Below are 25,850 nucleotides of genomic sequence, written 5' to 3' on the forward strand. Positions count from 1 at the left end.
ACTTTTTAAACTTAAACTATATAGGTAGGTACATTACTTATCGAGGTAGTGCCCGCACGTGGTATTTTGTGGACGAGCCACATTCAAGGGGCCAAAGAGCTACATGTGGCTTGCAAGCCGCCGTTTGCCGACCAGGGCTCTAGGGCATCTGGTTTCTCTACCAGTCACTCAGTGTGGCCAGGGGCTGGCGTTCTGCAGTTCTGGGCCCAGAGGTCCTCCAGACCCCACACTGCTCTGTGGGGCGGAGTTCTTGGTCCCAGGCTCCTTCCCTAAGTTCTCTAGACCGAGACCCCTTCCCTGCAGGGGTGAGGCAGGGTGGGGCGGTCAGCTGCAGGGGACACTGGCACTGGAGAAACCTGCAGAGCAGCTGCCCTCCGCCCCGCCCACTTCCCACCTTTCAGAGTGGGTTCAGATCCTTCTGCTGCCTGTCCCCTTCCTGACCCTGTACTTGAACCTTTCTACTCACTGTTCTGCACTCACCTACTCATGCACTAGAATTGACCTAATGAAAAAAAAATCCATACACATAAATACACATATCAAATACCAAGTCCAATGTCAAAGTCAATGTTAAAAACAAAACTTCAAAACCATCAGAAGAAAACACGAGGGTGCTTTCAACCCTGGGGAAGGTCAGACTTCTTGAACGACTAATAGCACTGCTCATGAAGGAAGACTGTCCAACGGTCAGGTCTAAACTTTAAATCTCTGTGCACCACCATCACCATCACACAGTTCCACGGCGCCATCAAGGACCAGGGCTCGGGAACATCAGGGACGCTTTCCGACCCCCAGGACCCCAGGAAGACAAGACCTACAACCCAGCAGACAAACGGACAGGACAGGAAGGCTTCTCCAAGGTCCTGGAGGAGTCGACACCTGCTCACACCAGTCCCCACCACCGGGGGGTGTCCAGCGGTGTCCAGGGAACTCAGTCCAGGCCAGGAGGGCAGCCCAGAGGTCATTTCGTCTCGGGCCCGCCATCACACCCACCATGTGTGCACCAGCATGACAGGTTTTAAGACCCAGGGGAGGGAAAAACACTGCCACTGATTCAGTCTTGGGTCTGACATGTTTTAAAGATGCAGTAGTCTTGTTTGTGGATGAAGAAACAGTGAAAGAAGAATTTAAAGGCAACACACTGGTGAGGACGGTGCCCCAGAGCTGAGGAGGTGCGTGTGGACAGGGACACGCGACCTCTGCTGCTGGCCAGGCGTGGATCCCGGGAGGTGGACACACAGGCCTATTTCGTCACTCTGTGCTGTTCCTCCTTTAACTTCTCAAAAGAGACGAGTGACGGTGTCAAGGGCAGTCACACGTCATGTTCTCTCTGAAGACGCCCAGGTAGCCCAAGCCAGCCTCAGACTGGCGGGTCCTGAGAACCAGAGCAGCCGCCATCCTTATCCCGGACTGAGGCCCTAACCTGGCTCTACTGAGGTCCACCCGTGGCCCCTCCACCCCAGTGGTCTGCAGTTGTTGAGCAAACAACCAGCGCCCAGAGAAGTCCTGGTTCTTGAGGGCGGGCGACACCCAAACAGCAGGGAAGCTGCTGGTCTGTCCCAGGGCCAGGTTCCTGCACTAAGGGGTGTGGCAGGCCCAGAACAGGGGCCATCGTGTGATCCTGCTCTCAAGGCAGTTCCTGGGAAGGCCTGAGGGAAGAGCCAGCCAGCAAAGAACATTCCAGAACCTTCAGCCTCACCAGCCCCACAGGTGTGAGCTGGGGTGTCAGGGAACCCACACGACTGCTCAAGGAGCTGCAGAAGCAGGCAGAGGCCATGGAGGCCAGGACGGACCCCTGCGAGGGCCACCATGGAGCCTGGAGCCAGATGGACACCACTCAACACAGGTTTAACGATTTAATGACGACTTCCCCATGGCCTGACGGGGCAGCTGCCACCTCTCTCGAGGAGAATGAGCATGCACTCCGCACACACCACAGGGCAGCTCTAAGGACACGAGCCACCTCCCGTCCACTGGCCTGGCCGGGCCGGCACAGCAGGCCCCCTCAGAGCCACAGCCAGGTCTGAGACTGTCCCCTCCCTGCAGGGTCGACGAAGGGCGGGACCAGGCGCCAGGGGCCCCTTGCTGGGCGGCCCTCCCCTCACAGCCCCCTGCACTCTGCTCGCCTTGCCCGGCCACTCCTGCCCAGCCACTCCTGCGGAAGCAAGAGATCTGAAAGCCCACAGGGTGGCCCAGCCTGCGGGAGGCCCTCCAGGCCTCACCCGGCCATGGCCCAAGGCCAGCACCCTGGACCGGGTGGCTCCTCCCCAACTGGGTGTGACCTCAGCCCCGCCCTCCGCAGCAGGGCTCAGGCCCAGCACTGGGCTCAGCTCGTCACCAAGCCCTGGCCAGGCTGCTCCTGACCCGACCCCCGCTGGAGGCGGCTAGAGCCCCGTCAGGTCCACGATAGCCTTGATAAAGATGGCGTCGTCGCGCACATAGGAGTTCTTGGCCTCCATCTTGGAGACGGGACAAAAGAGGGGGCAGCCACTCGCGATGTTCATGTCAGTGACGGGCCTCTGGAAAGATGACGAGGTCACGTCAGGTCTGAAGGCGTCAATCACGTGCTCCCGGTTGTTCTGGTCCAGCAGCATGAGGGTCACCTGGAAGAAGAAGGCCGGGAGGGACAGATGAGCCTGCCTGTCCGCCATCAGGGTCAGCCCTCTGGGTGACTGCCCGTTCCGGTGTTTTCTGACCAGGCTGAGCCCGGCTCCACAGACCTGTGTCCACTCAAGCGTCTCCTCAGTGATGTCCGGCTCATGCGCACCCACAGCCCTACTCGAGGACCCGCCCCTTCAGGAGAGGCCACTGGCACTCTGCCACCTCCACCTCCACCACAATCGCACTTCTGTGCTGACCTCGTCCCTAAACCTCCACTGCATCCACCCAGAGTGGACGCTGGGTTTCCAGGGTGTGGTCCGCTGCGGGTGAAAGCCCGAGCTACACCCACTCCTGTGCAACGGGCCCTGTGAGGCGGCGTTTTCCCTGCCGGCCCCAGTGGCTGCGCAGCCAGTGCTGGGGACAGTGTTGGGGACAGTGCTAGGGTCAGGGCCACGTGCACTCCGCGGCTGGGGGCCCGAGCAACACCCCGCCAGCCTCACATGCCCACAGGCCCCTGGGGCCCACAGCAGCCACGGGACCACTTGCGCACCTTTTGGTTGAAGGGCCAGCGCAGCAGGGCATCGTGGGGGCCCTTCATCACCACGAAGAAGAGAGACAGGTGCGTGCCACGCCCAGTGCCGTCCCCATTCAGGTAGACGCGCAGACACATCTTGTAGCCGTACCTGCTGGTGTAGAAGGCTGCAGGGGGAAGAGGAGGTGAGACAGGCAGGGCCCACCTAGCACCTCCTGAGGGACAGACAGACAGCCCACTCTGCTCCCTCTGCACACGGCCCTCCTGGAGAAAAGGGGCGTGAGGAGCCCGCAGCCCAGGCCAAAGCGGGGTGGGGGGGCATAAGGACAGGTCTGGCCTGGGGAGTCCCTCCTGGCACACTGCCCCTCCTGGTGGCCCTGCTGAGAGGGGTGCGGTGACGGCAAGGGGCAAGAAGCGGCTCCCAGGGGGGCTCCCACTGCAAGGAGGCACAGCAGCCCCTGGCATCACCCGGGCAGGGAACAGCCGCCAGCGGGGAAGGAGGGTCAGGGACCCCGGGACAGCAGCAGCTCGGGCTCAGCTCTGGAGCAGCACCTGGGGAGAAGATGGCAGGCGTGCGGCCGGCCACGGCCTCCTGGCGCTTCCTGGCGAAGTCCGAGATCTTCCAGACGAACACCCCGTCGAAGGTGGACGCCTCCATCTCATGGACCTTCTGCTCCAGGTCCGCCATCGCCAGGTCCTTCAGGCCGACGCTCCTCTCCAGCTGCTGCACCTGGGGCGCGGGAGCCCGCGGGGACACGGGGTCACGGGCCTCGCCTGACTGCCCCACGGAGACCGCCTTCCAGCCTGCCGGGAGGCGCTATCAAGTCACCCCGTCTCCTCCAGGCCCTCCGTGCTCCTGAGCACCCTGGCTCAGCCTCTCAGGGCGGTTCTGTCCCCAGGAGACCCCATCCTGCCTGGCCCGAGGTCCAGCAGCTGTCCTGACAGCGCGTAAGGCACACGCCATGGCTTCCTCTGTCCCCCCACCAGGTCATCGGTGAACGGGGCTCAGGAAGGGGCTCTGCTCTGAGGCAGAGGCAGGAAGTAACTGCTGCAGGGGAGGTCAAGGCACGGCCCCAAAGTCCTGGCTCAGAGACCGCCACCCCGACCCCAGGCACAAACCTTGTTACTCAGGGCTTCAATCCTGTCTTGGTCCAGCCGGTGCTGCCGGCCGCAGGCCTCGGCGGTCATGGCCACCCTCTCCACCTCACGGTTCAGGACACAGACGATGTTCTCAAAGGTGGCCGTCTTCCTCTCCAAGGCCTCGCACCTCTGCAGAAGCCCCGCAGCCGTGCAGAGCTGCTCCGGGCCTGGGCCCAGCGCACTGGCCTCCCAGCCGCCGGCACTCCGGCCGAGGGGCAGGGGCTTGGCCTCCAGGAGGATGCCTAGCAGCAGGGCCAGGTGCTCACGGAGCCGCTGCAGCTCGTGCTCCGGCTGCTTCTCGCCCTCCACCTGCAGGGGCCAGACAGGGAGACTCACCCTCTGCAGCTGCCCTCAGCCCGGCCCCGGGGCCCCGGCCGCACGGCCTTGGCAGAGTGCCCGGAAAGTGAGGCCACGATGCACGTTAGAGACTCTTCGTCTCCTCTGCCGCCGGAATTCATTTGTCCCCGTCAGAAGTCAACTGTGTTTCAAAGATACAAACCTTCCTACTAACTCGCTGGCTTGTATTTAAAGTAACAGGAGAGAACACGCCATTAACAAAGTTCTCCTCCGGGGGCTGCAGGGCGGGGCAATAAGGCTTAGCTCCTCAAACGGTTTTTATTGCACACATCTGACAGCTGCCAAACTTCCTCCAAATCTCCACAACAAATTTTCAAATGTCTGACACTCAAAAAACAAAAGTAGAAAGAGAGGATGAGCTGCCCCAGAGGCCTCTGCTTGCCCAGGGAGCGGGCCCTGTGGCGCTCAGAGAGGAGACCCCAGGTGTTCCAGGGGGCTGCGGGGACTGCTGTGCACAGAATGTAGGAAAGTCAATGCCTGACTGGTGGTGGCGCAAGGCACAGAGCGTTGACCCAGAATGCTGAGGTCACGAGCTGGAGCGCAGGCTCATCTACTTGAGTGTGGGACCATCGTCAGGATCCCAAAGGCCACTGGCTTGAGTAAGGAGTCACTGGCTCAGGTGGAGCCCGAGGCCCCATCCCTGGTCAAGGTACGTATGAGAAGCAATCAGTGCACAATTTAAGTGAAGCAACTAGTTGATGCTTCTCATCTCTTTTCCTCTCTCTCTCTCTCTCCCTTCCTGAGGAAGGAAGGAAGGAAGGAAGGAAGGAAGGAAGGAAGGAAGGAAGGAAGGAAGGAGGGAGGGAGGGAGGGAGGGAGGGAGGGAGGGAGGGAGGGAGGGAGGGGAGGGGAGGGGAGGGAGGGAGGGAGGGGGAGGGAGGGAAGGAAGGAAGGAAGGAAGGCCTGACCTGTGGAGGCGCAGTGGATAAAGTGTTGAGCTGGAATGCTGAGTGCCGGTTTGAAACCCTGGGCTTTCCTGGTCAAGGCATATATGGGAGTTGATGCTTCCTGCTCCCCCACCCCCTGCTCTCTCCTGCCTCACTAAAATGAATAAAAATCTAAAAGAAAGGAAAAAGCCAACTATTTCTGTGCTTGAGGCCCAAGGTCCAGGGTCAGACTGATGGGGTCAATACAACACAAAACCTTAGCTGGAACCAGACCCATGACGTGTCCACTCTGCCTACTGACGGGCTGAGGCTCCTAACAACCCCTGCACCAGGGAACCAGGTCCAAGCAGGACCCAACCAGCCCTGCGTCACATGGAAACCACAAGAGCAGACAGACCGCGGGGCCAGAGGCAGGTGCTGACCCCACACACTGTCCTTAGAAAAACCAGAGCTGAACCCGAGATCAGGCCAGGGAGAGCACCTCAGGACTGCCGCCACCAGAGAGGCTGCCAGGCCACCTGCCGCTGAGGAGGGGACGCCAGGCCTGTCCCCACCCTCACGGACCAGCCCTCAGTCTCTGTGCGTGTCGTCAGGGGAGGACAGGGACAGACACAGGCAGGAGGGCGTGCACAGACACTGACAGGTGTGCAGTGTGCAGAGAGGAGGCCAGTCAAGGTCCCGGGCGGGGGGAGGTCAGTGGGCTCGAGGGTGGCCAGGCCACTAACCATGGCAGAGAGACGTGCTCACAGACAGCCAGGGCCAAGGTCACACAGGAGGGGCCACGCAGGCCACAGAGGTGAGCTGGGATGTGGGGGAGCTGGGGAGGCAGGTGGGTCCCAGACCTGTTTGCAAGCAGAGTAGAGGCCCTTCTGGCTCAGTGGATGTGGCATGGGAGACAAGAGGTCCAGAGTGACCTCTGGGCTTTTCGCCAGAGGCTGGGTGAACCAGGGTGCTCATTGGACAAGGCACAGGACTGGTGTGGGGCTGAGGTCTGAGATGCCACTGGGCATTTTCAGCATAGAGGTGGCCAGGACCAGCACCACCAAGAGAAGGATGTCAGCAGGAGGAGAGGGCAGAGCAGCCTGGCCTGAGCCTGGGCACTGGGGACCAGGCAGCGAAGGACAGGCAGCTGGGCAGGGGGGAACCAGTAGGAGGCAGGCGGGGCCCACCGAGAACCAGGTCCCGGAAGGCGGCACACGGCACGGGGGACAGGGACTCCCAGGAAGACCCGACTCACCATCTCAGGGCAGCCGACATCATGGAACCGGCAGGGCACCAGGCAACGGCCACACGTCCTGACATGGTCCTGGAGCTACAAGGACACGGTGTCACTGACGCCGCGCTTCTCAGCGGGTCCCTGGCCTGCCCGCCCCGCCGGCCTCTTCACTCTCGGCCAACCAAAACCCAACGGCCTGCTTCCAGAGCCAAAGGTGCACACACCCACACAGAAGCACACGTGCACTCCCACACCCAGAAGCAGGTACTCACACGCACTTGCACCTGCGTGTGCACACGTGATCACAGTGACCATGCCAAGGTCAGTGCAGTCTGGGGCCAGTGCTTCGACACCTGCAGAGACCCCGCCTCCTCCCCCCATCTGTGGGATGCAATGTCTGAGGCCCCAGGCTCCGGAGCTGGAAGTCTGGTTTCTACCACCCGGGAATAAGGAGAGGCCGACCTGACCAGGGCCCAGACACCAACACTGACCTCGTGTGGTGTTGGCATAGGACACAGAGTGAACAGAGTGAACAGAGTCCAGAGAGGACGCCGAGACCCACAGAGTGAACAGAGCCCAGAGAGGACGCCGAGACCTACAGAGTGAACAGAGCCCAGAGAGGACACCGAGACCCACAGAGTGAACAGAGCCCAGAGAGGACGCCGAGACCCACAGAGTGAACAGAGCCCAGAGAGGACGCCGAGACCCACAGAGTGAACAGAGCCCAGAGAGGACGCCGAGACCCACAGAGTGAACAGAGCCCAGAGAGGACGCCGAGACCCACAGAGTGAACAGAGCCCAGAGAGGACGCCGAGACCCACAGAGTGAACAGAGCCCAGAGAGGACGCCGAGACCCACAGAGTGAACAGAGCCCAGAGAGGACGCCGAGACCCACAGAGTGAACTGAGCCCAGAGAGGACACCGAGACCCACAGAGTGAACAGAGCCCAGAGAGGACGCCGAGACCCACAGAGTGAACTGAGCCCAGAGAGGACACCGAGACCCACAGAGTGAACAGAGTCCAGAGAGGACACCGAGACCCACAGAGTGAACTGAGCCCAGAGAGGCCGCTGAGACCCACAGAGTGAACAGAGCCCAGAGAGGACACCGAGACCCACAGAGTGAACAGAGTCCAGAGAGGACACCGAGACCCACAGAGTGAACAGAGCCCAGAGAGGCCGCTATGCCCAGCCGTGCAGCACCTGGACTCGGAGAGACAGCCTGACACTCCACAGTGAAGTGCCCTCCACAGGGACCTGGACTGTGAGGAACCAGGCCTCCGGGAATGGGAACAGTCCCAACTCGGAACCAAAATCAGCAACAGCAGGAGAAAGCTTGAACACTGCCCTCCAAGCAAAACGGAGCAAACCCACCAGGCAAAGTGAGCGGCAGCTGACTTCCACTGACTCCCTAACATAGCTCCCAAACAGAGGAAACGTAGACCCAAAGCCCCACCAGGAAATGGGCAGGAGCTGCAAATTCTTACTCAGATGTAAAAGAAACACCAATGAACTTGAAGCAAAAAATATGCTAAACCTTGCTACCCTGAGACACTGCTCTCACCCGGCAGAGGGCAAGACCTGGGGGGTCCCACACGACACTGCAGGCGGCCGGGGACCCAGGCTCCTCTTTGCTGAGGGGGTGCAGGTCTCTGAACCATGGGGTGCCCTGGTGGGGGGCTGAGCTGACAAACGGCGGCGTGCACTGCCCTGACTCCTCAGAACGCCCCCTTCCCCAGCTTCACTTTGGAGCCGTGCAAACGTCTTACAAAACTACAGGACATTTTGTAAAGAGCAATCTTAAAAACTCAAAAGCAAAGGGAAGCGGGTGAGCTGAATGGCTTGCTGACCAGCAGCTTGTCCACCCAGAGAACGCGCTTCACGTGACGAGACCACGTGGACTGTATGTCCTCCCAGAGCAGAGCTGCAAGTCCAGCAGCCGGGCCTGGTGCTGCGGCCCTGGGGCGGCTGCTGTCATGGGACCACACAGCCAGCCCTGTGCCGAGTCACCAGAGACTGTTACCGCAGCAGGAAGACACACCTGCACGGGAGTCAAGACCTGCACTGAATGATCAGTATGAACCTGTGGTGACTTTCTCTTAGAACAGAGCCAGGTTCCTGCTGCCTGTCCTTGAAGCTGGCTGTGCGATGGAGGGGCAGGGAGGGGGAGGCAGCCACCCTGCCCCTCGACCCTCAGGGACGTGGGGGGCTGCACCGTGCACTCGACTGCTGCCCAGGCTTGGCTGTTTCCATCACCAAAAGTTTGACAGAAAAGTGGCCCACAGGCGACCCCCACACAGGCCGTCACATCTCCCTCGGGTGCCAGGCTGTAACCCACAGCACGCAGCACGAGCAAACACGGCCCAGGCTTGGCACCCTCGCTGGTTTCAGAGGCTCCAGGTCACACTCACTTTCTCGCGTGGAATCTTCTTCTTGCCGCAGCCCTCGCAGGTCAAGGGGAAGCGGGGGCAGACCTCGTGGTGCGCCTGGAAGAGAGAAGTCGGGAGCATCAGAGGCAGGACTCTGGGGCTGGGCTGACACCGGGACCAGGCCGGTCAGGCGCACACGGCAATGGTCCTCAGCTCCACGGGCCCACGGGCCCCAGGCCCGATCTCAGAGATGGCACTGGACACTGGTGGGGCCTGCAGGCCCCGCAAAGGTATCAGAACCTGCTCTCATCTGGTGGCCTCCAGAGCAACCCAAGGACAAGCCACTCACAGAGGCTGGAGAGAGTGGGGCCGTTGCAGCACTGACAGAGACAGAGCCCTGGCGATGGGCATGGCTGTGGTGGCCGAAGTGGGGACCAAGGGGACTTTCTGGTGATGGATCAGCTGGAACATTGCTGAGACCCTGCTGATGCTGCAAGGTGCCTGGCATCCACGTGACGTGTGGGCCTGACCAAGCCCTTATCTAACAGTTTACAGGAAGAGGGGACACAGTCAGCCACACAGACCAGCCAACCTCTTCAACAAACAAACCGAGAAAAAATCACCCACAGGGAACCATCGAAGGTGAGGACAGGCCTCGCACACATCCAGAGAAGTGTGGGCGGGAGATCTGCGAACTGGTGTCAATGAGCGTGACAGACACGTCAGACGGACAGAGCGAGCAGGTGACGACCCACGATAAGGAGTCACCGTTGAGACACGGTGGTGAAGCACAAAGCTGCGTGTCGGACACACGAATAAGGGGCCCAGAATCTCCGGATGAAACATGACATCTGGAACTTGTCTAGTCACAGCCCGGCGTGGGCTGACACTGACACAGCCCTCCTCCCCGTGGACTTTTCTAAAGTAAAACAGCCTGACTCCACACCGAACGAGTTCCCCACGAGAACCCCGGCCTGGCGGCCCAGCAGCAGGACACTGAGCCCGGCCCAGAGCAGCCTCACCTGCACGTCGGCCCCGCAGCAGGGGGCCCTGCAGTGCGGGCAGCTGAGGCTCCTCTCCGGGCACTCGTGCTCCGCGTGGCGCTCCTTCTCGCCGAGGCGGACCAGGCCTTTACACGCTGGGCACTCAGTCAGCATGAACGGGCAGTGTCCTTCGTGGCAGCTCTGGTGACAGAGGGAACAAAATGTCCACACAGTGCACTCAGGACACTGTAGCGGCCATGCCGTGCCTGTCCTACAGATCACCCCAGCGTGGCTCCCAGTTAGGTCAACCCCACCGTGCCAGCAAGGGCCAGCATGCCAGGTGCTGAGAACTGAAGTCCTCCAAACCCTCTGCTCCGGGCGAGGGGTCAGGACCAACTCCAGCTGGCAGCCGCCACCCACACCACGACCCAAGAACCTCCCTCCCTGTGTGTGACTGCAGACCACGGATGGGACTGCTCAGAGTGATGCTCAGGGACCACAGGACCACTGGCCAGACAGCGAGGGGACACACAGGGCAGGGACAGGGGACAGGTGTAGAGAGTCAGGAGCAGAGGACACTAGAGCCATGACCAGCCACGGGGGGACAAAGCCGGCTGGGTGGGGGACAGCCTGGACAGGGGCAGAGGAGCCCCCAGAGCCGGTGGCAGTGAGAGGGGGGCCCTGGGGGCTCGAGTGAGAAGTAGAGAAGACACCTGAGCCCAGCCTCCCGTCCCCTCACACCCAGAGCCGGCGAGCCCCCCCCTCCCGGAGCTAACTGAGTGCGGGAGACATGGCCAGGGAGGCCCCAAGGCTCGTCCTCAGGAGGCAGGGTCCCACCCTGGGACTCTCAGGGTGACAGGTTGCAGGGGTCAGGCAAGAAGAGGCCCAGGCGTGACCCAGTAGAAGCCAGGACAGTGCAGGAGAATGCAGAAAGAGGGGCTGGCTCAGATCTCGGAAGCCAGGAATCCAAAGGGGACACGGTGCAGCCCGACCTCAGGTGACTGCCTGGAGACCCCAGGGTGCTGAGACCTGGACAGCCACTTGGGCTGGGGAGGGGGCGGGAAAGGGCGGGGCCTGGACGTGTGCTGGGAGCCAGGTGGGTCTGCCGGGAACGCAGAGGCAACAGAGAGGACAGGTCAGTCCCTCGCCAGCCCTGTGGGGCATGGCTGAGCAGCCAGACAGAAACTGCAGCAAACTCTTGGGAAAAGTCTGCTGTGACTGGGACAGAGAAGGGAACAGGAAGTAGGGAACAGGGAGCTACAGATTTGCCTGCTGTGTTTGTATTGCAGCAAAATACACATGACACTGACCGTCTCCACCAGGTCTGAGAGCCCGGCTCAGAGGCATTGAGTCCGTTCACACTGCTGAGCGGCCATCACCACCCTCTCCAGGACTTTCTCATCTTCCCAAACTGCCCCTCTGCCCCATTAAATACTCATTCCTGTTCCTCCTCCACGCCTCAACTCTCACCACCTATTTTTTTAAAAGATTATGTATTGACTTTAGAGAGAGGAGAGAAGACGCGGGCTACAGGGGAAAGGAGCAGGAATCAGCCCCTAGCTGCTTCTCGTATGTGCCTGAACCGGGCAAGCCCAGGGCTTAGAACTGGCGACCCCAGCATTCCAGGTGGACGCTTTACCCACTGCGCCACCACAGGCCAGGCACACCGTCTACTCTGTCCCTATGAATCTGAGCCCTCCAGGGACCAGTACCACATGTGTGTGGGATCCTATAGGATTTATCCTGCAGTGTCTGGCTTCTTCACCAGGCACGATGTTAAGTTTCGGACAGGACACATCCCTGTGAAAGGGAGCCTGCTGGGAAGGGAGGACCCTCCATCGGGGTCCCCACAAGCTAGGGCAGCTCAGGGCTCGCTGGAGAGCACAGTCACCGTGCCTCAAGGCACCCCAGGAGATCCCCAGACCTGCTGCAGGCGCTGACACGCTGGCCCATCTCCATCGTGGGAGACGGCTCGGCTGCTGGGCCTGAAGCTTGTCACTCAGAAGGGAGCAGACGCAACAGGTGAACTCAAGGCCCATGTGTGGTGCACGTGGTGCAGGGACTTCAGATGTGGCATCAGTAGTGCCCATGCCTCCTCGCAGGACCACCCCCCACACCTCCTGGAGCAAGCAACCGTCCCCAGAACCACCCACCGAGGCACACACAGATCAAACGCTGAGCTCCCGGCAAACATCCCTGGTGAGCTGCAGCAGTCTGACGGACGGACGAGCAGACGCAGGTGGGCCGGGCTGGGACAGGAGGCCTGCACCCTGCTCCCCCTCCCAGGAAGCAACGTCACCCTCCACAGCCTCCTCTGCCCTCAGCCCCAGCAGAACCTTCCGCACCCCCAGGGCACGGTGGCCTGTGGTGTATGGGTCCCTCCTGCTTTGTTGTCACCGAGGGCAGGACCCACGCCTGGGCCACACTGAGCACAGAGCAATCAATCCAACTGCACCAGACGGGCCTCCATGGTCACAGCCAGGGCAAGTGGACTCCCGGGAGAGTGCGCTCTCAGCAAGATCAAGTCCTGGGGGGAGCGTGGGCAGACGGAAGGGCCTGAAAAATGTGGGCACTGCACAGGTGGGCGAGAGCGCACAGGCTGCTGTGGACCACGCTTGCCCAGCGGCCCCGGTCCATCTCTGGAGCAGGGAGCTGCTCCATCGCTGCCTGGGCCAGGACAGGCTCCATCAGCTCCCTGTTCCTGGGAGGCCTTCAGAGAGAGGCACACGCCTCAGAAAAAGCAATGTTTGTTCGAGATCAGGGGTCGGGAACCTATGGCTCGCGAGCCAGATGTGGCTCTTTTGATGGCTGCAGCTGGCTCACAGACAAATCTTTAATAAAAAAAATACTAACGTTAAAAATATAAAACATTCTCATGTATTACAATCCATTCATTCCTACCGCTCCATGTTCACGGTTGCAGTGGCTGGAGCCAATCACAGCTGTCCTCCGGGACAACACCAGATTTCTATTGGATAATGCGTCACATACACAGGTCGTTGTATGGCTCTCACGGAATTACATTTTAAAATATGTGGTGTTCATGGCTCTCTCAGCCAGAAAGGTTCCCGACCCCCGAGCTAGACGTTTAAGTGAATGTCAGAGGGCATGCTGGGCTCTGCCTCCCCCTCAGCGGGGCTCTCCGCCGGCCCGTCTGCTCAGCCCTTCTCTGGAAGCCCCAGGCCCAGCGTCCCCTCTTCACTCCAGAGCAGCTGGCCATGCAGGTCAGTGGTCAGCACCACAGTGAGCACCAGCAGGCACTCCACCGCATCTCTGAACTGAGCTCGAGTTTCCAGTCACTGAGTTCTTAGGAAACACTGGACATCACTGCAGAGGAAAACATTCAAAAGCTAAGCGGGTCTCCCCATCCTTCCACTTCATCTGACTGAGCCGCAGTACGAGCACCTCACACCTCCCTCTTCTTCTCTTTTTACAATTTTTTATTTACTGATTTTAGAAAAAGAAAAAGAAAAGAGAGCGGGAAAAGGAAGGAGGGAGAAGGAGAGAGAAGTAAGAAGGGAGGAAGGGAGGGAGGGAGGAAGGGAGGAAGGAAGGAAAGGGGGAGAAAGAGAGACAGAGAGAGACTGGTTTGTTGCTCCACTCACTCATGTATTCACTGGCTGCTCCCTGTAAACACCCTGACTGGAACTGAACCTGCCACCTTGCGAATGGGCCATACTCCCACCACCTGAGCACCTGGCCAGGGCCAACATCAGAATCCTGAGCAGCCCCGAGGTCACCGTGCTGGCTCAGAGATAACATGGGGCTCCAGCTCTCAAAGAGGGGCGCAGCACCTGTGCATTGAGGGCTGAGGCCGTGGCATTTACAGCGAGGGAGGTGTCATCAGTTTACCAAAGGCCACGGCCAGTGAGTGTCCCAGAGCAGCCCTGCCTGCCCACATGACCAGGCCCGGCTCTCAGGGACTTTCCAGAGCTCGGGGGCAGCCAGGGACTTTCCAGCCTGCATGCCTGCTGGCTGCAGCCGGAGCCCAGGGCTGGCTGGGGTCCCTGCCCTGCTAGCGAGAGGCCCATGAAGCCATCGCCCACACCACGGGCCTGCAGGCAAGAACCCCAGTGAAACCAGGAATCACTCCACCTCCCCAGGGGTCTCTCGGCCCCCTCAAAAGGCAGCACAGTGCCCCGTGCCCCACACAGCCTGCCCTCCCAGGACAGACCCGGACCCCGAGGCCCCTCTGGAGGCTGGGCAGTAACAGTTGCAGGGCCGGGCACAGCAACATCTCCCATCTGTGCAGGTGCAGCACAGTGGCCTCTGGGCAGCCAGGGCCCCCGTCCACGGAGGCCTAAGTCTCTCCCTCCCAGGAAGGGCACAGAGGGTGCGGAGAGCCCAGAGCCGCCCTGCTTGCAGGGCTCCTCCCCAGAGGCAGCCTCACTGCTCCTCCAGCAAAACACAGAACACAGCTGAGCCTCAAGGCCACGCAGTCAGGCCAGTCCAGAGAGCGAGCACAGCACACGGGCCGGAGCAGGAAGGGAGAAGCCCGCCAGGAACCCAGGATGCCAGCGCAGACCCGACACCCCTCCCATCCCCCGCCGTGGTGGCTTAGTGCCCCTTCAACTGGTGGGTACTTGGCCACTGTGAACCTCCTGTACAAGTAACCACCTGGAGTATCACTTATAAAGGTTGCTTGTTAGGAAGAGAGGTGACCCACAACTGGACAGGCTCCAGCACCTCTCATCCTCCATGCTGCCGAGTGAGTGGCCAGGTGCCCAGCACACAGAAACCGCCATGTGCGACGCTGGGACGCAGCCTCCCGCCTGGCAGAAATGGGCCACGGAGAAGCCACCGCCTGTCATGGGTCAGATGCCTCTCTGTGACACCAGGATGAATGTGCAGATGACTTCCGTAATGTTCAGTGTCAACACAGTGCAAAGTAAGAAGACCTTTGCCAGGAGACCCAACTGAGTCCCACCGAGCGAGGAGCTGGCTTCCTGCACGCATGGCACGTGCAGCAGCTCTGGGCAGCCAGGCCCCCACACCAGCACCCCAACAGCAGAGGCTGCACCCCACTCCACTGGTTTCCTGCACGCATGGCACCTGCAGCAGCTCTGGGCAGCCAGGCCCCCACACCAGCACCCCAACAGCAGAGGCTGCACCCCACTCCACTGGTTTCCTGCACGCATGGCACCTGCAGCAGCTCTGGGCAGCCAGGCCCCCACACCAGCACCCCAACAGCAGAGGCTGCACCCCACTCCACAGGCCAGGACACTGAGGCCACGCTGCCCGGACTGTGGTGTGGGGCTGGGCTCTGTGCAGCTGAGTGTCTAAGCGGGCACATTCGGGTGCCGGCTGACGCCTCTTCCACAGACATCAGACCGGCTCTGGAGCCACAGCTGCGTGTGGGAAGGAAGCTTCTCCCCGGAGGCTGCGCCCCCGCAGGGAGGCCGTACCTCGTACTCTTTGAGGGTCCCCTTCCAGGTGCAGCCCTCGCTGGGGCAGATGGCCGGCAGGCTCTCCACCTCCCTGCGGGCAGCATTGTCCGGGAAGGCCTGCAGAGAGAGTGGCCCTGGTGAAGCCTCCTCCCAGGCCCCTCCCAGCCCCCTGTACCCACCAGGCAGCCCCGTCCTTTGCACACCCCTGTCCAACCTAGATGCCCTCACAGCAGCAGGGTCACCTCTAGCGGCTGAAGTCTCACTCACCATCCGTGCAATTAACACTTTGAGTAGTGAGTTCTTTTCATGCTTGCTGACACCCGGTCGTGGGTTTTTTTTCAAAAAGTGAAATCAGTTTCAGTTAGTTTTATTAACTTAAAATCATGTCTGTTTGATAACCAATTTATGGGGAAAAGAAGAAAATACATTTGCCTTTTTTTAATGTCGCCTTACACATTTTTAAAACAAAAATTTTTGTTACGATGGCACTCTGGACGTTCCTGCTGCTCAGAGGGTTAAGGACACGGGAAACGTCTTCTGTTCATGTGACATTTTTAGCCTCAGACTTTCTACTCACCGAACTGCTCTCCAGAATGGAAATGCCCTCCTCGTAGATGCCCTCGTTCACGCAGGCGGCGCAGTTCTGGGGCCCGGAGCTGGGAGAGAGGGGCCGTGTGAGCTGCAGCAGGGTCTGCGCGAGTCTGCGGCCACCCACGCGGCACGTTCTCACCATCCCAGTCTCATCGACAGGCTCACATCAACATGATGTTCAAAACCATCCCAACAGCAAGAAGACTCGCTCCTCCAACGATCACCCGCCATGAACAAGGTGCTCCCACTCAGACAGGCCCTGCGGGATGGGCCGTCTCCCTCTGCACTGACCGCCCTGCGCAGCAGGGACGGCCCTGAGCCTTGTGCACAGCGGCCTGGCTCCTGTTCCTGCGCTGGAGCAGCACGCCCGACACACCCTCTGCGAGCCGCCACCGTGCTCTGAACTGTCTGTGCACACGAGTGACAGGCCAGCAGGAGCCCTCAGCGGTGCACCTTGACCTCCTGTGCCACACCGTGCTCTGAACTGTCTGTGCACACGAGTGACAGGCCAGCAGGAGCCCTCAGCAGTGCGCCTTGACCTCCTGTGCCACACCGTGCTCTGAACTGTCTGTGCACACGAGTGACAGGCCAGCAGGAGCCCTCAGCGGTGCGCCTTGACCTCCTGTGCCGCACCGTGCTCTGAACTGTCTGTGCACACGAGTGACAGGCCAGCAGGAGCCCTCAGCGGTGCGCCTTGACCTCCTGTGCCACACCGTGCTCTGAACTGTCTGTGCACACGAGTGACAGGCCAGCAGGAGCCCTCAGCAGTGCACCTTGACCTCCTGTGCCGCACCGTGCACGGCAGCATGAACCCTCCCGACAGGGCCTCAGCTCCACCCTCGTCAGCGGGGTTCACCTGGAGCACAGCGCCAAGCCACTCTGGCCAGCACACCCGCGCCCTGCCGCCCACCGCGTACCTGAGGATGGTGCTCAGACAGAAGGAGCAGTAGCGGTGGCCACACTGCGCCTGGAAGGGTCTGCGCAGGACGTTCCGGCAGGCCGAGCACAGGTACTTGTCCTCCAGCTTGGTCCCCAGGAGGGTCTTTGAGAAGCCAGGCTGCAGCACTTCGAGGGAGCTGGGAGGGGTCACGCTGGCTGCAGCCATGGGAGCCGTGTCCCCTGCGAACCACCAGGCCCTGAGGAGGAAGAGTACATCACGGTGGGCCCGGGAGACGCCTGGCTCCAGAGTAACCTCCGGGGAAACCGTCCCAGCCTGACCAGTCAGAGCGCTGGGCCGACAATCTGACTGGTGCTCAAGAACCTGAGAAGCAGGACCTCAGCACTCTGGGGAGCCTGGGAAGCAGGACCTCAGCACTCTGGGGAGCCTGGGAAGCAGGACCTCAGCACTCTGGGAAGCCTGGGAAGCACGCCAGTCTGATCCTCCTGTCACAAACACGGAAACCCAGGTCCAGCCCGAGGGGTGACCTGCCCACACCACACGGCTGGCACCCGTATGCCCACCGCAGCCCTGGGCCAGCGGGCTATCCTCAATGCCACCCAGCCTGCCTCTGAGCACGGAGGACACCCCCTTCCTGCAGACACTAGTCACCAGGGGTCCCCGGCCTCCCCTGAGGGTCCAACAAGAAGCATGACGCTGTAATGGTGGTGGCTTCTCCAACAGGTCTCACATCAGCCTGACAGCGCCCGGGAGGTGGCCTCCCCCGTCAACGGCACCGCGGCTCTGCCCCTACCCACCGTCACTTCAGGGTCACCTGTCACCCACCAGGCCTTAGGAAGGCCTCCAAGACGAGGCAACCAGGATGGGCGATTGGGAGGGGACTCCCACAGCATTCAGAGGTTCGGAAACCTCCTGTGGAACTCACTGTTCAATGCCCACAATCTCAAAAGGCCAAAGAAATTGTACCAGTTAGTCCTTGAAAAGGGACAAGTGCCCAGTAGCCTGAACATAAAGCACTGTCCTCTCAGTACAACTCAAGACCCAGGATGACCAGACCTCTGCAAACACCAAAGTGCTTCACTTTCGGTACCTGGAAGCCCTTGTGGGTCTGCCCACAGCCCCACGCAGGAGCCCGACTTTCCAGCCAGAACATGATGAAGGGACGCCCCTTTCCAGGAGGAGGCAGTGTCTGCAGAGCGCTGACGACATTCTGAGGCCATGAGACACAGCAGCAGGCCACGTGTCCTCAGGCACAGCCACTCGGGAGTCTCCGCATCGGGACCTGGCACTGACGAGGCCTCACCCTGAGGGCCCCGCACAGCTCACAACACGTCACAGCCTCATTGACTCCCCCAGACACCGGGCAGCTGTCATGGCGGGGTCACTCAGGGCAGGACACACCTGTCTGTACACGCCCCCAGCTCTACGTGCTGTCCACACACAGGGGCCACCCGGGGCCCTGACCGAGCTACCCATCCCTCTGACAACGGGGTGACTGCACCCTTTCCCGCCACGGGCACAGACGCCGGGCCCTAGAAGGTGGTCCTCAAAAAGAAAACCTACCGCAGGAGGCTCCGAACCCCTGTTCTGACGTGTAGGGGTGCCGGCCAGGGCGCCGCAGAGGGGACCCCGCTGGACCTGCCCCGCGCGCACACAGGGACAAGGCGAGGGCGCTCCTGCTGGAAGGCACTCCACATGTTCTGTCCACTTCTTTTTGTTGGTCATGCTACCAAATGATTACAGGGACCCTCTGTGGTTTAAGATCGCTGTCCTAAACTACATTTGACACAGGAATTCTAAATATCACTAAAAAAAAAAAAAAAAAAAAAGCCATGTTCTTCATGTTCTTTAGGTCAAAACTTTTTTATATTTCAGTTAAATAAAATAGGATATAAAATTTAAAGAACTCTGGTCATAGTGTGTTTTCTAAGGGCAACAGATAAAATCCAGAAGGAAGGTGGCCGTGCTGGGCACTGGCCCAAAGCTTTTTTTTTTTTTTTAAACAAAGAGAGAGAGAGAGTCAGAGAGAGGGATAGATAGGGACAGACAGACAGGAACGGAGAGATGAGAAGCATCAATCATTAGTTTTTCGTTGCGACACCGTAGTTGTTCATTGATGGCTTTCTCATATGTGCCTTGACCGTGGGCCTTCAGCAGACCGAGTGACCCCTTGCTTGAGCCAGTAACCTTGGGTCCAATCTGGTGAGCTTTGCTCAAACCAGATGAGCCCGTGCTCAAGCTGGCGACCTCAGGGTCTGAACCTGAGTCCTCTGCCTCCCAGTCTGATGCTCTGTCCACTGCACCACACCTCCTGGTCAGGCCAGAGCTTTTTTTTTTTTCCAAAAATTTCACTGAGTAGCTTCCTTTGGCATCTGTCAGACAGGCTTTATTCTTTGAGTCAAATTTCCACCTAAACACAGCTGGAGGGGGGTGTACTTTTTTGCCAATTGACCATACCTTCTATGGCAGATTGACCCATCTGATCAATCCGTCTACTTTGACTCCTGTTAAACACAATGATGTCCCTTTTGACTGATAAAAATGGGAAAAGGCTTTGATACACAGCGAGGCCTCAGCCTGTGTCTCTCCGCTCCGGCCTGCTTAGGGGTCTTGGCTACCTGATCAACAGAAAGAAGGGTCCGAGCTCACCCAGCACCAGGGTATCAGTCACAGGTCAGAGGGACGAGGGTGCCCACATGTGCTCTTGGAGTTCTTTTTTTTTTACAGAGACAGAGAGGGATAGACAGGGACAGACAGACAGGAACAGAGAGAGATGAGAAGCATCAATCATCAGTTTTTCATTGTGACACCTTAGTTGTTCATTGATTGCTTTCTCATACGTGCCTTGAACCGTGGGGCTACAGCAGACCAAGTAACCCCTTGCTCGAGCCAGCGACCTTGAGTCCAAGCTGGTGAGCTTTTGCTCAAACCAGATGAGCCCACGCTCAAGCTGGCGACCTCAGGGTCTCGAACCTGGGTCCTCGGCATCCCAGTCCAACACTCTATCCACTGCGCCACCACCTGGGAGTTCTTAAGTCCTCAAGGTTTCATTCAAATATCCTTTTATCAGTACATTTTAACTTTTAAGAATGCAATAGATAGCCTGACCAGGCGGTGGCGCAGTGGATAGAGTGTCGGACTGGGATGTGGAAGACCCAGGTTTGAGACCCCAAGGTCGCCAGCTTGAGCGCGGGCTCATCTGGTTTGAGCAAGGCTCACCAGCTTGAGCCCAAGGTCGCTGGCTCGAGCAAGGGGTCACTCGGTCTGCTGTAACCCCCCCCCCTCATTAAGGCACATGAGAAATCAATCAATGAACAACTAAGGAGCCACAATGAAGAATTGATGTTTCTCATCTCTCTCACTTCCTGTCTGTCTGTCCCTATCTGTCCCTCTCTCTGACTCTCTCTGTTTCTGCCACAAAAAAAAAAAAAAAGAAAAAAAGAATGCAATAAAAATAGCATCAAGACTCAAAGGCGCTGCACCAAACCTAATGCCCGCGTAGCCCAGCACACTTGCCCAAACCCTGGAGAAAACCTGCATGTCCTCTGGCTCCATCCGAACATCCTCATGGCTGACAGCACAGGGCCCAGGGCTCCCTGGCGGCCCACCATGTTGGCAGTACAGACATGCCCGAGAAGGGGTTCTGTCCTCGGTATAGCCACGAGTGGTCAGATGTCATAAGTGCTCCAACCCAAAACCAAAATGCCCTGCTGGTTCCAAGTGTCCGCTCTATTTTCCAAACCCTGACTCTCAGGTAAATTAGTCCACCCTCAGCGCCTCGAGTATAGCCATCCCTGACTTCACATTCACACCCGTCCCCAAAACACGCTGCAGAAGTGAGGGTCCTAACTTCTGGTGACAGCCTCACCCTTTGTTAAAAGGGCATTTCTGCCAGATACAAAGTAATTTCAGTTCTGCAGCACCAAGGTCAGGCAATGCTAACCCATGGTGACAAGTGCTGGGACAGCAGTGACTTTGGGGCTGTGACACTGTGATATAATGGATATTTGTTCTGGCTTCTTCCCAGTTCCTGGCAAGCTCCCCTGGGATTTCCTGAGGCATGGGGACGGGGGACGGCCTGGGGGGGGGGCGCCTTTTGTTATTCACAAGTCCCTTGCACCATCAGCCCACCAGACTGACTGAATTGCCAGTGGCCAATGAGCTGACCAGTCCCCCCTGCATGTCCCCCTGCTGTCACTCATGAGGGTTTCTGCGCGGAGGCTCTGGACGCGGCTGTGTGACAGATGTGGTGACACCACGGCTCAGTGGTGTCAGTCAGTGATTCTACCCAGGGCAGTTGGTATTGTTACAACATCCACTGCTGCCCAAACCGACATCAGGTCAGAGCACTGGGCTGCCTGGGGGTCATCCTGCCACCATGCAACCCGGGGCCTCACACTGCCATGTCCCCAAATGCCAGGACTGGACTTTGCAAAGCCACGCTCTCACTGACAGCTGCTTCTGCTCTGCTCAACACTGGGGTTCAATGGCAGGCTTCACCTGTTCTGCCCAGTTCAACCTGCCGTGTAACAAGCCCACGTAAAGGATATTCATGAACTCTATCCGCACATAAGCACAAGTATAACTAGCCTCCTCAAGGAAGTATACTTGAAAATTATAACTTTAAGGCCCTGGTCAATTGGTTCAGTGCAGAGCATTGGCCTGGTGTGTGGATGTCCCAGTTTCAATTCCCAGTCAGGGCTCACAGGAGAAGCGCCCATCTGCCTCTCCACCCCTCTCCTCACTCCTCTTTCTCTCTCTTCTCCTCCCCTCCTGCAGCCATGGCTTGATTGGAGCAAGCTGACTCCAGGAGCTGAGGATAACTCCATGGCCTCTGCCTCAGGTGCTAAGAAGAGTTCAGGTGCTGAGCAACAGAGCATCGCCCTATAGTGGGCTTGCTGGGTGGATACTGGTCTGGGGTGTATGCAGGAGTCTTTCTCCCTTTCTCTCTGCCTCCCCTTCTCTCACTGAATTAAAAAAAAAAAATTACAACCTTATACTTAAGCCTATCTTTTCGCAGGCTCAACATACTGCTAAGTAGGAACTTTTATCTCCGACAATTGTTGACACTAAAGTACATGTGGCCAGAAGGACTTTTCTCCCCCTGTAAAAGGAGCTCATATTTACTATGTAATCAACACATAGTTTCTCTTGTTAAAAACTGGGGCTATCACCTGACCTGGGGTGGCGCAGTGGATAAAGCGTCGACCTGGAAATGCTGAGGTCACCGGTTCGAAACCCTGGGCTTGCCGGTCAAGGCACATATGGGAGTTGATGCTTCCAGCTCCTCCCCCCTTCTCTCTCTCCTCTCTCTAAAATGAATAAAATAAAAATTAAAAAAAAAAACTGGGGCTATCAACAGGGAGAGGTTATCTCATTATGATACAGCAATTCTGTCCCCTGGAGGTCTCAGCCCCAGCTCACGTGACCCAGATGACCACCAGCTCCCTTCATCCATCTCCCTGATCTCTCGAGTGTTGGATGGCCAGGGCCGGTGCACACACCCCTTCAGTTACTCAGGCTAAATCCCTGGAGACCACTCTCTCATTCGCCCACCTCTAAGGTGGCCATACACCCAGTGACTCTACCTTCCATGAACATCTGGAATGTGCCCATAACTGCTACTGCCAGGCCCTGGTCCCCATCCACAGTGACCTGACTCACTGCTGCAGCCTCTCCAGGTCCCCCTGCCCCCCAGCCACCAGAGGGGCCGCTGACACTCAGCTGGGATTCCTGCTCCTCCCTCAGACCCTCCCAGCTTCTCAACCCCACCTGTCCTCCCACACCCCACAGCTGGAGTCTCTGCTTCCAGGAGGGAGGCCCTTCTGACAACCCTCATGGAAACTGCACTGTGCTAGCTCCTTCCTGCGATGACCCAGGTCGCCACCTCACAGCCCTCTGCTCTCCTCGGCATTGTAGGCCTGTCCTCTCTAGAATGCATGTGCCAGCAGGCAGGGATGGGGGGAGGGCAGAAGGGACCTAGGCCTGTGCAGCGGGCACACGAGTGCCCTCCCTGCTCCCCAGGCTCCAGCCCTACGCACTGACTCTCACCCATTAATTCACACCACTGGCTCCAGTCCAAAGCCAGGCACCTGGTTCCTAGAACCTGTGCCAGCCATTCCTTCTACTTGAGTCACCTCACTACTCCACCTCTTATCATCACCCCGCTGTGCTTCACCTCCAAATGACAGCCAGCCTGCCAGATCATCTGTCCCAAACGCCATCTCCGCCCTTGCTGGGCCCCACGGGGGATGCGGGCTCCACCCTGCTCCTGATCAGAGGTGGGCAGATCTCCGCTCAGACGCTGGGACGGCTTCTGCCGAGTCTGCCTCTACCCACCCAGCTCAGCTCCTCCGGGCAGGAGCGGGATGCCACGATGGGACAGTGACACGCCCTCCGTGTGGACACAGTCCCGTGCTCGGGACGACAGGAGCATCCAGCACAGGCCTAGACTCGAGGACAGAAAGAAGCGTGCCCCATTTTTGGCCTAACCTGTGGGGCCTGTGGGTAAATTTTTTCTGGATTTTACTTTCTGGACTTTCCTCTGCTTCCCTGTTCACGCTCTTGGAAGTTCAGTGTGGAGACACACCTGGCAGGCCACATTCAGTCAGTGGGCCCACTGCTGATGGGCGAGGAGCAGGCTGCACTTCCATCGCCAGGATGGGGGTGGGGGGCAAACCTGACCTTCAAAACACAAGGTAGAAAGACCTTTCTCTTCCTGGAGAAAGCGCTTTTTACAGCAACAAGTGGCCACTGTAAATGCTGTACACTAGCCTCCACCCACTGCTGAAACAACGGATTCCCTCAGGTCTCCAGAGGAACGGCGTTCAAGTTTATTTCCCCAGTAAGTTTAGGAGCTCCTGAAGAGAACCCCAGCTGAAAGCCACCCCACACACCCCCACACCCCCACACCCCCACAGCAGGCAGAGGCGTGCATGTGGCCTTTGCTCTCTATTCAGTGCTTGCTGAATGTTCCGGGCTCCTGCCAAGGACCATGCTCGGTGCTGGGGGAGAGAGCGTTACTACCAACAAAGTCAACAGGGCCACGTGGCGCAATACAGCCTCAGGCAGAGGTCAGGGGGTCAGGGGGGCACAGGAAGGGTGTGCTGGAAGGTGCCTGCAGGGCTGTCCCAGGCAGAAGGACCAGAGGGCACACAGCAGCAGAGGCCCTTGTCACAGCGAGTGCCTTTGAGAGCTGTGGCCTCGTGGGGCTGAGCTGGGGAGAGAGGCCGGAGCTGGAGATCAGCTGCTCAGAGGTGTGAAGACGCCACAGCTGAAAACACGGACAACTTCTGCCAGGAAAAGGCTTCAAGAACAGCAGGATTTTGTTCTTAGGATTTTACTCATTTGAAACTCAAGCAATAGTACATTCTGTGGTATGTACATTATATTGTAATAAGCTGTTTAATAAAAAAGACCCTCAAGCAACAATTTCGGGTTGGCTGGTACCTCCACCTAAAACCAGTCCCTGAGTGGCTAAACATCGCAGTTCTCCAGGGTGACAAGTGTCCCCTGGGCGCCGCGGTGGGCTGAGAGTCAGGGCCAGCACGTCACCCCCTGCTCTGCTAGACCCCGGCATGGGCGAGGGTTGCTCTCAGGAGCAGCTGTCCTGGGATCTCTCTCCTGTCACCGTCAGTGATGCGCCCACTCTGTCCACAGAGCCTTCTGCCCCCCCCCAATCCAGCCTCGACCCTCCAGATAGCTGCCTCCTCTCTGGGGTCCCCCCAGCGCAGGAGTCCCCGGGTGTGCCAGCCTCACCGCCCACCTCCGGCCTCCTTTTCATCACGGGACCGCACCAGGCTCATATAGAAGCCCCCCCCCCAAAGTCAGGGCACCCCAGCCTCAGCTCAGGCTTCGCGGGGACAGGGGCCGGGCTGCAGGCTGACCTGAGGCACCCTGGCAGCAACACCCTAACGTTAACTGGCCAAGAGACGCTCCCAGGAACAGCCCGGCCGGAGTCTGAGAATGGGGGTGGGGTGGGGGCGAAGGGGACAGGGGGCGGGGTAGGAGCGGGAGCGGACAGCAGGGGAGGCCAGGCAGGGGCACTGGGCCCCTCGGGCCAGGCCGGGCTGCGGGGGCAGCAAAGGGCGAAGAGGCGGCCCCGCGGGCACGCGCGTTGCGCGCAGCCCCGAGGTTTCGGGAGCGCGTCCGCGCACACCCCCACAACAGGTGGGAAAGCCCCTCTGCAGGCGGGAAGCGGGGACCAGGTAGGGGCAGGAGCGCCCACCGCTGGGTCGGGGGTCGAAGGGGTGAGTCGCCCACAGGCCGCCACGGAGGCTCGGGCAGCGACGCTGGGGACGAGGGGGTACCAGGCATGCCTAACCCCGCGCGCGCTGGACCCTCGAGCCGCGATCCCGCGTGGTGGATCCCAGGCCGTGGGTCCCCCGGACCAGGCGCCCGCGGGCGTTCGCGAACTTTCCGGAGCCGGCCCCATTCCGACCACTTTCAGTTTCCGGTTCCCCCGCCCCGAGAAATCCCCTCAGGCCCGTGGGGGCGGCGGCCCTGCCTCCCCCCTGCCTTTCCTCCCGGCGCCGCGCGTCCACGGCCCGGACCCCGATCTCCGATCCCCGACGTCGATCACCCGCGGTTCGACTCACCAACGGTCGCCGCGCGCCCGGAACTGCGCGCCCGCCCAGCCGCCGCCGCTGCTGCCACCGCCGCGGACCCTCCCCCCTCCTGACGGACTGGCACGAGAGCCTACCAGGAGCGCGCAGGGAGCCGTAGCGACGGCCGATGGGCCATATTTCTCCTTCGCCCCTCCTTCTGCCCGCCCTCCTGACAGGCAGACACAAGAGCCTACCAGGAGCACGCAGGGAGCCGCAGCGGGTCCTGATTGGTTGGAGCTGCGACGTGAGTACGTACCTCATTCATTCACCTCCTGGGTTTCTCCC

General features: G+C 59.5%; 1 protein-coding gene across 2 annotated transcripts; it reads right to left on the reverse strand.

Annotated features, from left to right (window-relative positions):
* Positions 1–1,843: 1,843 nt before the first annotated feature.
* TRAF2 (TNF receptor associated factor 2) lies at positions 1,844–25,662 on the reverse strand. Of its 2 annotated transcripts, XM_066255684.1 has the most exons (12): positions 25,557–25,617; positions 22,139–22,271; positions 16,979–17,197; positions 16,048–16,126; positions 15,489–15,587; positions 10,123–10,284; positions 9,143–9,217; positions 6,755–6,829; positions 4,253–4,582; positions 3,686–3,863; positions 3,152–3,300; positions 1,844–2,603 (listed from the first exon to the last, which is right to left on the reverse strand). In XM_066255684.1, exons 3-12 carry the CDS (start codon positions 17,164–17,166, stop codon positions 2,385–2,387), a joined length of 1,554 nt encoding a protein of 517 aa, XP_066111781.1. In that variant the 5' UTR covers positions 17,167–17,197; positions 22,139–22,271; positions 25,557–25,617; the 3' UTR covers positions 1,844–2,384. The 2 variants fall into 2 exon arrangements, with proteins under 2 accessions (XP_066111781.1, XP_066111780.1); XM_066255683.1 differs by lacking the exon at positions 22,139–22,271 and having other exon boundaries at positions 25,557–25,662.
* Positions 25,663–25,850: the final 188 nt, after the last annotated feature.

This window comes from Saccopteryx bilineata, chromosome 2, assembly GCF_036850765.1.
Source record: "Saccopteryx bilineata isolate mSacBil1 chromosome 2, mSacBil1_pri_phased_curated, whole genome shotgun sequence".
Taxonomy (NCBI): domain Eukaryota; kingdom Metazoa; phylum Chordata; class Mammalia; order Chiroptera; family Emballonuridae; genus Saccopteryx; species Saccopteryx bilineata.

Excerpts from the sequence above, each read along its gene's own strand:
- TRAF2 (XM_066255683.1), bottom strand. The coding sequence starts at position 17,166 with ATGGCTGCAGCCAGCGTGACCCCTCCCAGCTCCCTCGAAGTGCTGCAG. Across the intron at positions 16,127-16,978 it reads TGTCTGAGCACCATCCTCAG|CTCCGGGCCCCAGAACTGCG; the intron begins GTACGCGGTGGG and ends CCTCTCTCCCAG. Across the intron at positions 2,604-3,151 it reads GCTGGCCCTTCAACCAAAAG|GTGACCCTCATGCTGCTGGA; the intron begins GTGCGCAAGTGG and ends TTCTTCTTCCAG.